The sequence below is a fragment of the Lygodium microphyllum genome, chromosome 2, assembly GCF_053477565.2.
Source record: "Lygodium microphyllum isolate KBCC chromosome 2, Lygodium_microphyllum_v1.1.10, whole genome shotgun sequence".
NCBI classification, from domain to species: Eukaryota; Viridiplantae; Streptophyta; class Polypodiopsida; order Schizaeales; family Lygodiaceae; genus Lygodium; species Lygodium microphyllum.
The window spans coordinates 28,019,854-28,033,797 of NC_141136.1; the positions used below are offsets into that span (position 1 = coordinate 28,019,854).

At 46.8% G+C, this 13,944-nt stretch overlaps 2 protein-coding genes across 4 annotated transcripts in view; one reads left to right on the forward strand and one right to left on the reverse strand.

Annotated features, from left to right (window-relative positions):
• Positions 1–13,944, reverse strand: part of LOC148039568 (diphthamide synthesis DPH2 family protein) — a 119,135-nt gene that overhangs the window by 30,205 nt on the left and 74,986 nt on the right. The window lies entirely within an intron of this gene.
• Positions 7,480–8,196, forward strand: LOC148039569 (uncharacterized). The gene is made up of 2 exons (XM_087689871.1): positions 7,480–8,067; positions 8,164–8,196. The coding sequence occupies exons 1-2, from the start codon at positions 7,486–7,488 to the stop codon at positions 8,194–8,196; spliced, it is 615 nt and encodes a 204-aa protein (XP_087545997.1). The 5' UTR covers positions 7,480–7,485.

The following is a 13,944-nucleotide window of genomic DNA, read 5'->3' on the forward strand; positions in this document are numbered from 1 at the left end:
TCCTCGCACCAATAGTCTTTCCCCTCCCACAGCCACTAGCTCATCTACCCCTATCGCCTATCACACCTTCCCAAGACATGCACAGATGTTGCCACCGGAGTTTTTCCACAGTGGCCCGTGGTCCTACTTGAGAGTTGCGGAGCGCGGAGTATTCCCACTACCTCTAGAGTTGGGGATCTTCGTGGTTCACAAGTCAAGGAGGGGCAAGGTCCATCACTAGTACCACCAAATGGACCAAACTACTCTTTTTTCTTTCAGTCCTCTCACTCAGGGGATTGGACGACGACACAGATAGAGGACGAGTTGAAGAGTCAGGTGGCGAACCACATCTCCCAGTGGATGGGGAAAGAAGGAGAAGCACTGTTTGCACAGCAATGGCCTGGTAGCATGATGGACATTAACTAGTGGGCTGGTGCCGAGGTCCCACACTTGATCATTATCTTTCAAGCCACTCTACAATGGAGGGCTCCGAGGGATGTGATCGAGTGGCCCCTGGCACAAGCGGCCCGTTTCTACCAATGCACGGAGAACCACCTGGAGCATCCATCACCCCTATGGTCCGGTCAAGGGCCACCATAGGGGACTGGAGTTTGCCGTCCAGACCTGCGGCAAAGGGTACTTGCATACCCCATAGTTTCTCATCCTCATCAGCAGCTTCCACACCGAACAGATGTCTATTCGGTCAATCGCAGGTTTCCCCATGAGCTTACACCTTGCATGTTGGAATGTGAATAGCCTCCACTACAGTGGGGCACGTGGATCTAGGAAGTTGATTGTTTGACACGAGCTGCAACCTACCCTTACTAGACGGATCGACATTTTACTTTTACAGGAGCATAAGCATCATGGTAAGGTTGGGTTTACCCTAGGCTTGGATTCGCGGGGTTGCCGCACTTTACAGATCGACCACCAACAGGGTTCTCATAGGTGGTAGGCGAGGGGAGGTGTTTCGATTGGAGAGGCAAGGCTGTCCCTGGCCCCGTACCTGTTCCTACTCTTTGCAGAGGCGATGTCTCACTTCCTCAGGTCCCATGTAAGTGGATTACGTGGCCTCCGATTTCCTATGAGAGAGGAGACTGAGTTGCTAGACTCAGAGTATGCAGATGATACAACACTCTACATAGAGGACGATGAGTTGATATTGGAGAGAGAGAGGCTCGCTCTTGAGGTGTTCTGTTCCGCAGCAGAAGCGAAAGTCGGTTGGTTTCTTCACAGATCCGGACTCTAGCACGGAGTGGGGCGTCCACCTAGGATTTAGATGGGTGAGCAGAGGGCAAACCGTTCGGTACCTAGGGTTCAAGGTGGGACTCGACATCACTCCCGCCCAACAGTTTCTTCCAGTCCTCGATTCTATTCGCAAGAAGCTGACTTGCTGGAGCACGGCTCACCTCTCACTAGCTGGTCGAGCCCTAGTGGTTAACCAGGTCCTCCAAGTGACAACCTGGTACATCGCCTCGTGTTGGTGCTTTTCCTCATCCTGCGTAGTGCAACTTTGCCGCCTAGTGTGGAGCTTCCTTTGGTCCGGGTCAGACGGCTCTAGGGACACCCGAGCCAAGGTGGCGTGGGCGACCATCATACAGCATCGGTCAGAGGGAGGGCTTGGGATCATAGACCCAGAGTTTCAAATCAAGGCTCTCTTGGGCAAGCTAGTTGTCTGCGGCCTCACACCGAGAGGGCAAACCTAGAAGGTCCTATTGCAGGAGCATCTTCAGGATTGTAGACCGAGGCTTGGCGGTGAGTGGAGGCCATCCCTGAGATGGATCTTCACTTCAGCCCAAATCACCCCTCCCAGATCACCTTTCCTACGTAGCTTACTCCGCGTGTGGCAAGGCCTCCACAAGGCCCTAATCCAAAGCCCCCCAAGCTGCCAAGAGGAGATAGACCGTCAGCCAGTGATCTGAAACCCCCAAGTCAAAGATCGGGAAGGGGCACAAATTGGCGAGCGCCGCCACATCCAGTGGGCTAGTTGGGAGGCCGGCCCGACTCGTAACATCAAGACATGGCAGGAGGTGTACAGGATGGCGAAGGAGGAGGTGTTGCAGCGAGTTTCAAGCTGCCAGAGAGCAGTGGAGTTGAGGCAAAGGGAGATAGACGTAGCAATACCTCCGAAGTGGCTTGCTCCCCCAATATGAGTGCCGATAGAGCCTAGGGAGGTATGGGCTGCCAAGTTTTCACCAGCAGGCATCCCCCTACACGTAGCAAGTACAGTGGGCGGCGCCCCGCAAGGGACTTTCTTCACCGTTCAAGGGGGGGGGGGGGGGGGGGGGGGGGGGGGGCGTCTGGCCCTTGACAGAGGACAGTAGGATGAGGAGATAGCTGCCCTTTCATGGAGGAGGATTCGGGTGGTGGGCCCTCAAGGGAAGACATGGTGATTGGACCCCTATGTTTTCTCGAAGGAGCTCATAGAGTGGCACCTCTGGATCTGGGAGGGCAAACCACTTGATGAGCTGGAGTGGGATCCAGGAGAGTGGCTATGGCCGACCACTGCAGTCGCCATGAAGCCACCCAGGTTCCTAGAGTACACTACCAGGATTGGCAAATACGTACTGATGCAGGAGGATATGGATTGGGCGCCGTCACGTGGCAAGCACTGGGCATGGCATAGCGTCACGGAGCCGTTCCGACGGACCTTCTAGCACCGCCTATGGGATAGTTAGAGGCCAAGGAGGGTATCGTACTTCTTATGGCTAGTGGTACATAGAGGCTTTGAGGTGGGAAGCTGGCTTGCCCAGATGCAAAAGGAGGGAGGTTGTAAGCGTTACGCACAACAGCCTCTCGAAACCCCAAAGCATTGCCTTTGGTCATGTGAGGAGGCGCAGCTCGTGTGTAGAGCAACATGCTGCATCCTTCGCTATACAGCACCTAGCCCTGGATATATCTCATGGGGAGCCTTATGTTGGCAGACAGTCAGCCAAAGCCGTCACCTTCTGTATGAGGCCGGGATGCAGGACACGATATTCATCATTGAGGCAGGATCGTGCGCAGTGGTCGGGTTGGAGACTCTAACCCATCCGCCAGGTACTGGAGCCCCCAACAGACCGCTCTGAGATATGGGAGATCATAGGGAGTCTTACTGGATAGCATATCTGGAAGGCGCAGTGTCAGGAGACTTTCGGCAGAGAGAGACTTTCAGTACACGCGACCCTGGCTGAGCTATGGACCTCCATCATCCACTCCTTCCGCGGCCGTTGGAATCAGGTGCAAGGCGAGACGAGGGCTTGTCGGGAGCTCTGTGACCACTTTATGCATACCTAGGGCGGCCAAGACCTATTTTTCATGATGCAGGCAGGCAATCCCAGATGGCAATATACCCCCCTCCCTCCATGGCTTCTTGCCCCCATCCCCCCAGACCGCCCTGAGAGGCTTGTAATCATGATGTATTTGTGCTTCAGCTCCACCTAGTCTATCGAGCATGAGCACTCCGTTGTAATCAATTTCTTTGAGTAATATAATCAGCCACATTTTATTTGCAAAAAAAAAGTAAACAATTGTGATTGCATTCACTGGAGGTCTCCGTTATAGAGCATATGCTACCACATTCTTAGTTCCAGATGTATGAAGGATTTGAAAATGAAACATAGATAAGAAATTTGCCCAACGCATCTATTTCTCTGAGAGCTTTTTCTAAGTGAGGAAGTATCTTAGACTTTTGTGATATGTTTTAATAACAAAATCTGCACCAAGTAAATAGTGTTTCCATATTTGAAGAGCATGTACCGCTGCCATAAGCTCTTTCTCATATACTAGAGCATGTAACTCATGATCCTTGAGGCATCGGCTCTCAAATGCTACTGCTGATGCTCTTGGTTAAGCACAGCTCCAATGCAATCCCCAGAAGCATCACAATGAACTTCAAAAGGTTTTTGAAGATCCGGAACTATGAGAACTAGTTCTTGAGTCACAAGAAACTTAATTCTTTCAAAAGATTGTAGTTGCCTTGATCCCTAGCGAAAAGGCATCCGCTTCTTAGTAAGGTCATGTAGAGAAGATGCAGCATACGCAAAACCTCGTATGAACCTCCTATAGTATGAACATAGGCCCAAGAAACTTCTAACTTCATGTACAGAAGTAGGTGTAGGCCATTCAACAATGGCTCGAATCTTGTCAAAATCCATTCTCACCAAGTTGTGAGAAACAATATGGCCCAAGTAATGAATTTCCGAAAGGAAATTTTCACTCTTCTTAGCATTGACTTGTAGTCTATGCTTGCAAAGCTCTTGAAAAACAATAGATATATGTTTTCTATGCTCTGTTTTAGACCATGAAAATATTAGAATGTCATCAAACAATACACTTGTAAACTTTGAGTGAGGTCTAAAAATTCTCTCCATCATTCAATTAAATGTGGTGGGTGCATTAGTCAAACCAAATGGCATGACTAAAAACTCGTATAGTCCAAATGTTGTACGAAAAGCTGTCTTATGAACATCTTCAGGTGCTATCCGTATCTGGTGATAGCCGCTCTTGAGATCAATGCGACTAAAGATACTAGCCCCTTGCAACTTATCCAAGATATCATCTATCCTTGGGATAGGAAAATGATTCTTGATTGTGATCTTGTTCAAAGATCTATAGTCTATGCACATATGGAAAGAACTGTCTTTCTTTTGAACAAGTAAGATTGGAGAATAGTATGGAAAAGAGCTAGGTTGAACTAACCCTTTTTCCAACACTTTGTTTACTTGTTTTAGGATCTCCTCTTAATGACTTGCACTTACTCGGTAAGGTGATTGGTTAGGTGGTGAACTGCCTGGGATAAGATCAATTGTATGATCTTCTAGGCGCTTAGGAGGTAACTCTCTTGGGAGTGAATCACTGAAACAATCTTCATATTGTTTAACAAAATCATATATGGCTTGATCAATTAAAGAGAGGGGTTCTTTCAAAGTCTGAGACTTAGAAGCATTAGTTGGTATTGTGTGTTCATTAGAGCCATCAAGTGCCCTTGAATCATTAGCTTCTTTTGACTCTCTCACAAAAATCATGTACGCAGAAATAGCTTTCTTCATTTCTTTAGAAATGCTAACATGACTAACCATTGGCACACGCCAATCTCCAGAATCAGCAATGCATACTATGTTCCGACCCTTGAATTGAAATGCAAGGGTCTTCTTAACAAAATTAGGAAGAGGTCTAATCTTGTAATGCCAAGGTATGCCTAAGATAACATCACAGTTACTAATGGGTACAAGTAGAAAAAATTCTTGGTCGCGGTAATCCCCAATTCTAAGATTCAACTTCCCTTGGATAGGAGTAGAATTGGTTGTAAGTCCTTCAGATGCCGAACCTGATCCAATTGGTGTTCCCAATCGATCCAGTGGAATTTATAGCCTTTCAACAGTATCTACTAATACAAAATTATCTGTGAACCGTGGATCAAAGAGTATCAAAACTCATTGATTGTTGAGTGTCCCCAACCCTTACAGAGTTGTCTTTTCTTCTCATTTGAATGAATGTTAGCTTGCACATCCGGAATAGAATTTGAGGATGGCGGAGGAGGATCTTTAACCACATTTTCTTCCTTCCTTTTGTGAGGACAATCAGGCTTCATATGCCCTAACTCGCCACAAAGAAAGCACCTTTCTTCCTCTTTGTACTTTTGTATCTCAAAGGGTGAGAGATACTTGTGCTTCTTCTTGTTACCCTCAGGCTTTGAATATTGGTCATGGGTAAAGGTAGGTCTTCTTCGATTAGTCCTGTCTCTTGGTTGATCATAGAGCTACTCTTATCTAGCTCTATAAGAACTCATCTCCAACTTTCGAGATGTACCAAGTGTATGCAAACTTTCAGCTATGATGGCAGACTCCATCATGTGAGATAAGGTTTCATGTGGACACACCTTCATGGTTCAGTGTAAATGAGGGCGTAGGCCAGCTTCAAACTTCCTTTTCTTCTCTTCATCGTTGATCTCCATGAAAGGAGTAACCTTGAGAAGAGTAGACCAAAACTTGTCCACATAACTAGTAACCTTCTCATGCTCTTTCTGGCCTAGCCGATCCCTCTCCTTGACATCATTCTCAAAATCACGAGGCAAGAACTGAACATAAAACTTCTTCTTGAACTTTTTCGAAGTTTTCTATCCTCCAAAATGAGAGTCAACCACCAATTGCTAGCTGTGTCTTTCAAGTGCATGCCTATATGCAAGGAGATCCCTCCAAACATTGTGGAGGAGATTCTCGCCAAGATGAGAGGGGGATCCACAAGAGGAGGAGGAAGTGGCTTATCGGCACCAACTCCTATGCCTACTAACGAGGAAGCATCCAATGTGGGCGTATCTTCAACCGATGCGGAAAAGGCCTCTACCATTGGTGGTGGGGGTTCCACATCCGCATTCGGCTCTGGTAAATGACAAAGAGTGGAGGTTCATGCGGTGCCGGAGAGACAATCGTCTCTCTCTCAAGCACCCAGTCATGTGCGTGGATCGGTTGCCCTTCTTAGAGAAAGACAACGACTTGCGGACATTGAAATTGCACGCACAGTGATTGAGTGCAATCTTGCATTCAATGTCCTAAAGCAAGAGCAATGGAAGAAGATGGTAAAAGCCATTGCCAATGTGGGTCCATGTGAAGGATGGACCGGTGTCACATACAACGACATGAGGACGAGAAAGATTGATGAAGAGAAGGAGAGGATTGATAGAGCCCTTGATCCTATTCGGGCCGCATGGATAAAATATGGTTGCTCCATTATCACCAATGGATGGAGTGATCGTAAAAAACACCATCAACATACTCGTCTCATGTCCACTCGGCACTTACTTTTTGCAAGCCGTAGATAACGGCAAGAGGGGGAGAAAAACGATGGGCGCATTCATCTACCGCCACATTTGACAAGCTATCATTGAGGTATACATTGCAATTTGCATTTTAAATTTATTTCACTTTCTTTCATAATGATAAATCATAATATCATCATTCATGATTCATAATTGAAATTTGATTTATACATAACTTGTAATTTGTAAATTGTGGTTGTAGGTGAGCCCCTCAAATGTAGTGCAAGTTGTTACCGACAATGCATCCAATTGTTGGCGCATGGGCCATTTGCTTGAGGCCGAGTTCCCTACCATTGTGTAGACTCCATGTGCAAGTCATTGTTTAGACTTGCTCATGGAGGACATTGGGAGCTCAAGTGGGTGAAGAGGGTGGTCCGCAAAGCTACATCAATTGTCACATTCTTCACGGTAAAGGTAAAGGTGCTTGCAATGTCATCGTGAGCATAGCACACTTGAGTTGAATAAGCCTTCTTCAACTCTCTTTGCTTACACGTGGTTATTGCTGGAGCGTCTTTATAAGGTGCGGTCCACCTTGTGCCAAACAGTGGTGTCCACTCTATGGAATGAGTGGGATGAGCATGAGACAGAGGAGGCCAAAGCCATACAGCGCTTGTGCCTTAATGAGCAGTTTTGGCAAAAAATGTGTCGTTGTCATTGTCGTGACTCCCTTTTATAGGGTGTTACGTATGAGTGATTGCGAGGGGTCCACCATGGGCCTTCTCATTCACTTCTTTAGAGCGGCATTGGCGGAGGCACGTGCTTGTACAATGATCACAGAGACGCAGCGTGCACATGTTTTAGAGATAGCAGAGAGGAGATGGGCGTGGATGCATAAGCCCATCCATGGTTTTGCCACATTGGTACATCCAGCCTACAAGTCACCGGCGGTCATGGATAATAGAGAGTTCCATTCAGACCAGCTTGCTTATTGGACTCATGTGGTCCCTGTTGATTACCACAATGCAGTGCTAGAGGAGCTAGAATGCTATACAGATCACAGAGGACATGTGGCTTTTGCTTCCCCCACTTGTTGGAGGAGAGAGTCACTTGTGAAGCCTTTATTTTGGTGGCAAAACTTTGGATACGCACTAGAGACCCTTCAGCCCTTAGCCATGAGGGTCCTTGCCCAAGATTGCTCTTGGGATACATGTGAGAGAAACTCGAGTGTCTATTCTCTCATTCACACAAAGATTCGCAATAGGCTTAGCACACGACAGTTAGAGCAACTAGTCTATTGCCGCACTAACTTACGCATGATGAGGGCTATGATGAGCATGGGTAGTCCGAAGCAGGTAAAGTTTAAACACTTAACCATAACATTTAAAATTTATTGTTTTAACTTTTAAACTTTGAACTTTGAAGTTTAAACTTTATACTTTACAATTTAGACTTTAGCATTTAGTATTTACAATGAATCATGATCACTCTTACGTGCATCGCTACATTGATGATTGTGTAGGTGAATGTTGATACATTCAAGTTGACGGGCGACACTCTTCCAAGTGTACATAAGGAGGTGGACGTCCTCTTGGCGTTTGATTTCAGCAGAGCTTCCGCAACACTTGCACCTTCTCTTCTCCTCTTGGAACTTGATTTCATTAGAGCTTACACAATACTTGCATCTTCTCTTCTCCTCTTGGAACTTGATTTCAGCAGAGCTTCCGTAGCAGTTGCACCTTCACTTCTTCTCTTGGATGCATGCAAAGTGATGCTTTCTTCCACCTCCCTCACACCCAAGGAGAGCCTCCTCTTTTACAGGCTTTCAAGAGCTTCTCTTCTTAGAGAGAGACTTGAGTTGATCATCATGCAAGATGTGGTTGTTCCAAGACCTACTCTACAACACCAATTTCGAGATATCTCTCCGTGCATTGTTCAGATGAAAAAACGTCCAACATGAAAGTTGTAGATCCCGTTGTTTCCAATAACCCTCACGGCCCATTTTTAGAGACATTTTTCTATTGTGAGATATTTTAAAAATGTATTTTCCATGTCTAGAAGAAAAAAAACAGCTTTTTAAACTGTGCTCTTAACTTATGGTCCATGCTATGAGAGTGCGCTGCAGAAGAGGGAATACAAACACGGAGGAAGAGAGAGAGAAAGCAGAAAATAAGGAAGAGAAATCTACACTGACTGAAATGAATGCTGAATACAAATGGGAAGGCAGAAGGAGACTGATCAGTCCCTGCACGCAGCCCACAGCGTCAGTGAGGACACCAAATCAAGCTGATGATGATGGCAGCACCACCACGGGGAAGGAGGAGTGTCGGAATCTGCAAGAAGACAAGTGATCGAGTGAAAAGGGGAGCTGCCTGTAAATAGGCAAAAGGACAAACCCTAACCCTAACCCTGAAATGGGCACAAACCCTAAAAATGCCCTAAAATGGGCGTCCCATATCAGTGACCAAAAAAGTGGCCGGGCAGCCAGTGGCTGCCCACTAAAAGAGGCCAAAAAGAAATACACATCCTAAGACAGCCAATCAAGAGTGACAAGCCTCCCCCATCATAACATATGACAGACATGTCAAAGCTCCTAATGTCCTCATCTGACTCAGACTGAGGCTCACAAGCAGGAGATGACAAGGCATGACAAACATGACTGCTAACACCCCCTCTCAAATCCTGGATGTGGCTGAAGGCCGAAGAAGAAATAGATCCTGGGGTGGCAAGAGGAATGCCAATGTCGATGAAGTCTGTCGATGTAGATTGCCGCCGAAGGAGCTCCTCACGATCCTGAGAATCCCCCTCTAAAACACTAGGGGCAAGGGAATCCACAGCCGCATCACCGAGATCGTCCCCCGCTAAAAGGGATGGGGGGTACGAGGGAACCACTGGAGGAGAAGGTGGGGGATGGGAAGGAATCTATGGAATAGAAGGTGCACAAGCGGGAACGGGTGTAGCACTAGACTGCCTCGAAGAACCCTGCATCAAAGAAGGGGAATGGAGCGTGTAAAGCCCGCTCTCCTACCGACCTGTAGATAAGACAGCTCCTATAGAAGAATCCTCAATAACAACGGCATGTTCGGTGAAGATCACTCATGTGCCAAGCCTCGTAAGGCCATAAACTGAGAGGAAGGGAAGGCCCAAATCCGGAACATGTAGGGCCTGTGAAAAGGAGCTTGAAGGTCGGTCGGTAAACAAAGGCAATGTGCCAACACCACTAATAGGCACCGATAAAAAGTCACCAACAGTGACTGAACCCTCTGATGGACGGAGATCCTATAACAAATCACCTCGGGGAGTCATATGACTCGAAGCACCACTGTCCACTAACCAAGGCTGCGCAGAAGACACTGCAGCCACGGAAGAAGGATCCTTCTCCAAAGCATGGATATGAAGGAACACTGACTCATGGGTAACAGCTGGTGTAGAGGTAGAAGAAGGCTCCAATGTAGATCCACCCTTCGCTTCCGGACGAAGGTGAGGGTACTTCTTCCAGCATTTCTCCTCGGGATGTGTCATTTTCCCACAGTGTGGGCACTTCGGTCTCTCTGAATCTGAGTCAGAGCCGGAAGAACTGTCCTTCTTCTTAGCCTTTGACTTATTCGTCTTCTTCTGTCCTCCAGAACCTGCAACAAAGGCTCTAGTGGAGTCGGATCCACTAGCACTGACCTCTCTGAGTCGCTCGTCGTGCTCCAAGACAAGCCAGGATAGCTCCTCCCATAGAAGCTTCTCACGGGTCCTCGATGTAAGAAGGCTGGTGAAAAAGACATCAAACCAAGGCGATGGCAGCTGAGTCAAGAGAATCATAGCCATGTCTTCAGAAGATATCATCCGACCGAGGGATGCAAGCTCATCCCTCATATCCTGTAATTTGTTGATGTGGTCCTTCATGGAAGGACCATCATCAATAGCGAGCATCCGCAACTTCTTTTCGAGAGATATTCGGTGGGCAAATGTCTTCTATTGATAGAGAGACGCGAGCTTTCTCCACACGTCTGCTGCAGTCTTCAACCTGAGGTCGGGAAATAGGAATAGAAACAAGCTCCCAAAGATCGAAGGAGTCCAAGATACACTCCACCTTGCAGGACCATAAAGAAAAGTTGGAGCCATCAAACCGGTCCTCTTTGGGCAGCTGAGGAAATATGGGTACCTGTACAGGGGGTACCAAAGGCTGCATCTTCGGCACACTGGAAGGGGCTCTCCGAGATACATGAATAGAAGGGGCACGGGAAAGAGGAATAGATTCCAGACGACGGTCCTCGTGATAGAAATCACGCCTCCATTCATATGAGTGTTGAGACAAAAGCTCGTCATCTGGGTCATCAAAGCCCGTAAACTGATGAGAAGACATCTTCGATATTTGCAACACAACAAGGGAAGGTTGCTGGTGCCCAAACACAAACACCAGAAGCTCTTGAGCTGGCCGCCTTGCACAGAACGCAAGTGCTAACAATGCAATCACCACAGAAAAACAGCCTCCTGTCTCAAAACGCAGCCTGGGAATAGGTTGCCAGCAAAAAAAGAGCCGCTTGGAGATGGAACGACAGCCAGATCAGCAAAACGCAGACTGGAGGGATGTCGCCCAGTTGTAGAAGTAGTCCCCCCTGACTGAAAACGCAAGCAAGAAGTGGTGGTTGATGACATGGAAGCCTCTGGAGGGGGCGCCTGTGGCAAACGCAAGGATGGTGACCTCCTGGAAGGGCAGCCTTGGCTGTTGGGGATGAGGCTAGTAGTAAACGCAAAGATTTGGGTGATCTCCCGCGTAAATCTCAGCTCCGTGTACTCTCCTTCGACTCTGATACCATGTGAGAGTGCGCTGCGAAAGAGGGAATACGAACACGGAGGGGGAGAGAGAGAAAGCAAAAAATAAGGAAGAGAAATCTGCATTGACTGAAATGAATGCTGAATACAAACGGGAAGGCGGAAGGAGACTAATCAGCCCCTACACGCAGCCCACAGCATCAATGAGGGCACCAGATCAAGCTGATGATGATGGCAGCACCACCACGGGGGAGGAGTGTCAGAATCTGCAAGAAGACAAGTGATCAAGTGGGGAGGGGGGCTGCCTATAAATAGGCAAAAGGACAAACCCTAACCCTAACCCTAAAATGGGCGCAAACCCTAAAAATGCCCTAAAATGGGCGCCCCACATCAGTGACCAAAAAAAAGTGGCCGGGCAGCCAGTGGCTGCCCACTAAAAGAGGCCAAAAAGAAATACACATCCTAAGACAGATAGTCAAGAGTGACTAGCCTCCCCCATCATAACATATGACAAACATGTCAGAGCTCCTAATGTCCTCGTCTAACTCAAACTAAGGCTCACAGGCAGGAGATGACAAGGCATGACAAACATGACTGCTAACAATGCAACCACCTTGAGTCATAGATAAGGAGAGTTCATTAGATTGCCTTGGCCCTCAACCTTAAGATTGGATTCCACACAAAAACTTGTGCTATTTTAGACCTTAGAAAGAGAAAATCACTTCTCTCCTCACTTCCAGAGGATCACGTCTCTTGTCTTCCTTAGTAAGAGAATTACCTCTCTCGTCTTTCTTAACGAAAGAAAAGACCTTAAAACTTGACTTGTAAGGGAGAGGATGACCCCAAATGAATACAATACTCATTACACATACAAGTAAACGTTCCCAGGAGTCCCCGGATGCACACATAAATACATATACACAATGCTAATGCACTTCATCTTGTTAGAACTCAATCCATCTTCATTTATGTATAGCTCTTTGGTTCTTGTATACACTCTTACACTTGGCAGACACTACTTTCCCCCTTCATAACTTGTACTGCCTGTACCAGATATCCCTGTCACAGTGCTCTGATCACCCCATTAAGTGATGCACTAGGAATATTGGTCTCTAAATAGTCTCATGGCCATGCTAGATCATCATCAACACTTCAAGAAACGTGAGTCATTAATTTATTGACATAAATTTATTAAATAGAGAATGCATAATAAGCAATTGATTTAGTGACATTCATGATCTTCCTTGTGCTATGGCACCCTTGTTCCCTTGTATCACATTCACTCCATGATTCAGATCTTCATCATTCCATTTATTAGAGCTTCTTCTCTTTTCTCTTCCTCTTCTCCATGTTTGCCGAGTTCACTCCGTGCTCCTTCCCACAAACCCTACTGTCTCGCTGCTACGTCATCTTTTGACAGCAAGGTGGCACATCCCACAATAATGGAGTTGCCGCTTTTCCCTAAAATCCAACGCATTCCATCTGCACCCTAAGTGAGCATCATTAATACGCAAGCTTTGAAGAAAGTCAACCTCATCCACAATGGCATAGACCAAGAAGTGAGGAAGTATTGATGCGCATACAACGCCTTTCATCCAACCCCGATCCCCTCCTTCATGATCTTGTGAATGGAAAGGTTCTCGTCCACTATGACTCTAAGATATTTATATTTAGCACGGTGTTCAATGACCTCTCCACCCAAGAAGAATTGTCTGACCTTAAAGGACAAACCTTTTTGCATCACTACCAAAAAATATGGTAACTTTACACTTCTTGATTCCAAAGTTCATCTCCCAATGGATCCCCCAATCGGATAGTCTATCAAGGCTTTGTTGGAGCTCGTTCGAACTGTCAACCAACTAAATGACATCATCCGCAAAGAGTAGAGCTTGAATCAACTCTCTAAGTCCCAAAGTGTCGCATCCTAAGTTCTCCCCTTCATTAATGATATTATTGATAAAGATGTTGAACAACGTGGGTAACGGGGGGCACCCTTGTCGGACGTCCCTTTCCACACGGATGGGATTCTATAGTGAATCCCCAATCTTGATGCGAACAGTAGACCAACGGTATAGGAATGTAATAAAGCTAAGGGTCTTGCCCTCTACCCCTGCGGCCTACAATTTCAAGAAAAAGGCTGCATGGGGCATTGAGTCATATGCCTTCTAAAAGTCAATATAGGCTGCATAGGTGGGCTTGCCCACATTATAGCAGTGTGTGATACTTCTGTCCAATGTCACGAGCTATGCAATGCACTCCTCCATTGGTCTAGATCCTGCCTGCCCTCGCAAGAAGAATTTTCACTTTTCCAAACTGTCTGATAAACATTGTGCCACGATGGCTGATAGAACTTTGAGTTCCACAGCGACAAGGGAGATGCTTCAATAGTTATCCATCATTGTCAGGTCACCTTCCTTAGGGATGGATACTACTGCTTATGTGTACATCTATTTTGGAATCTCGCCCAA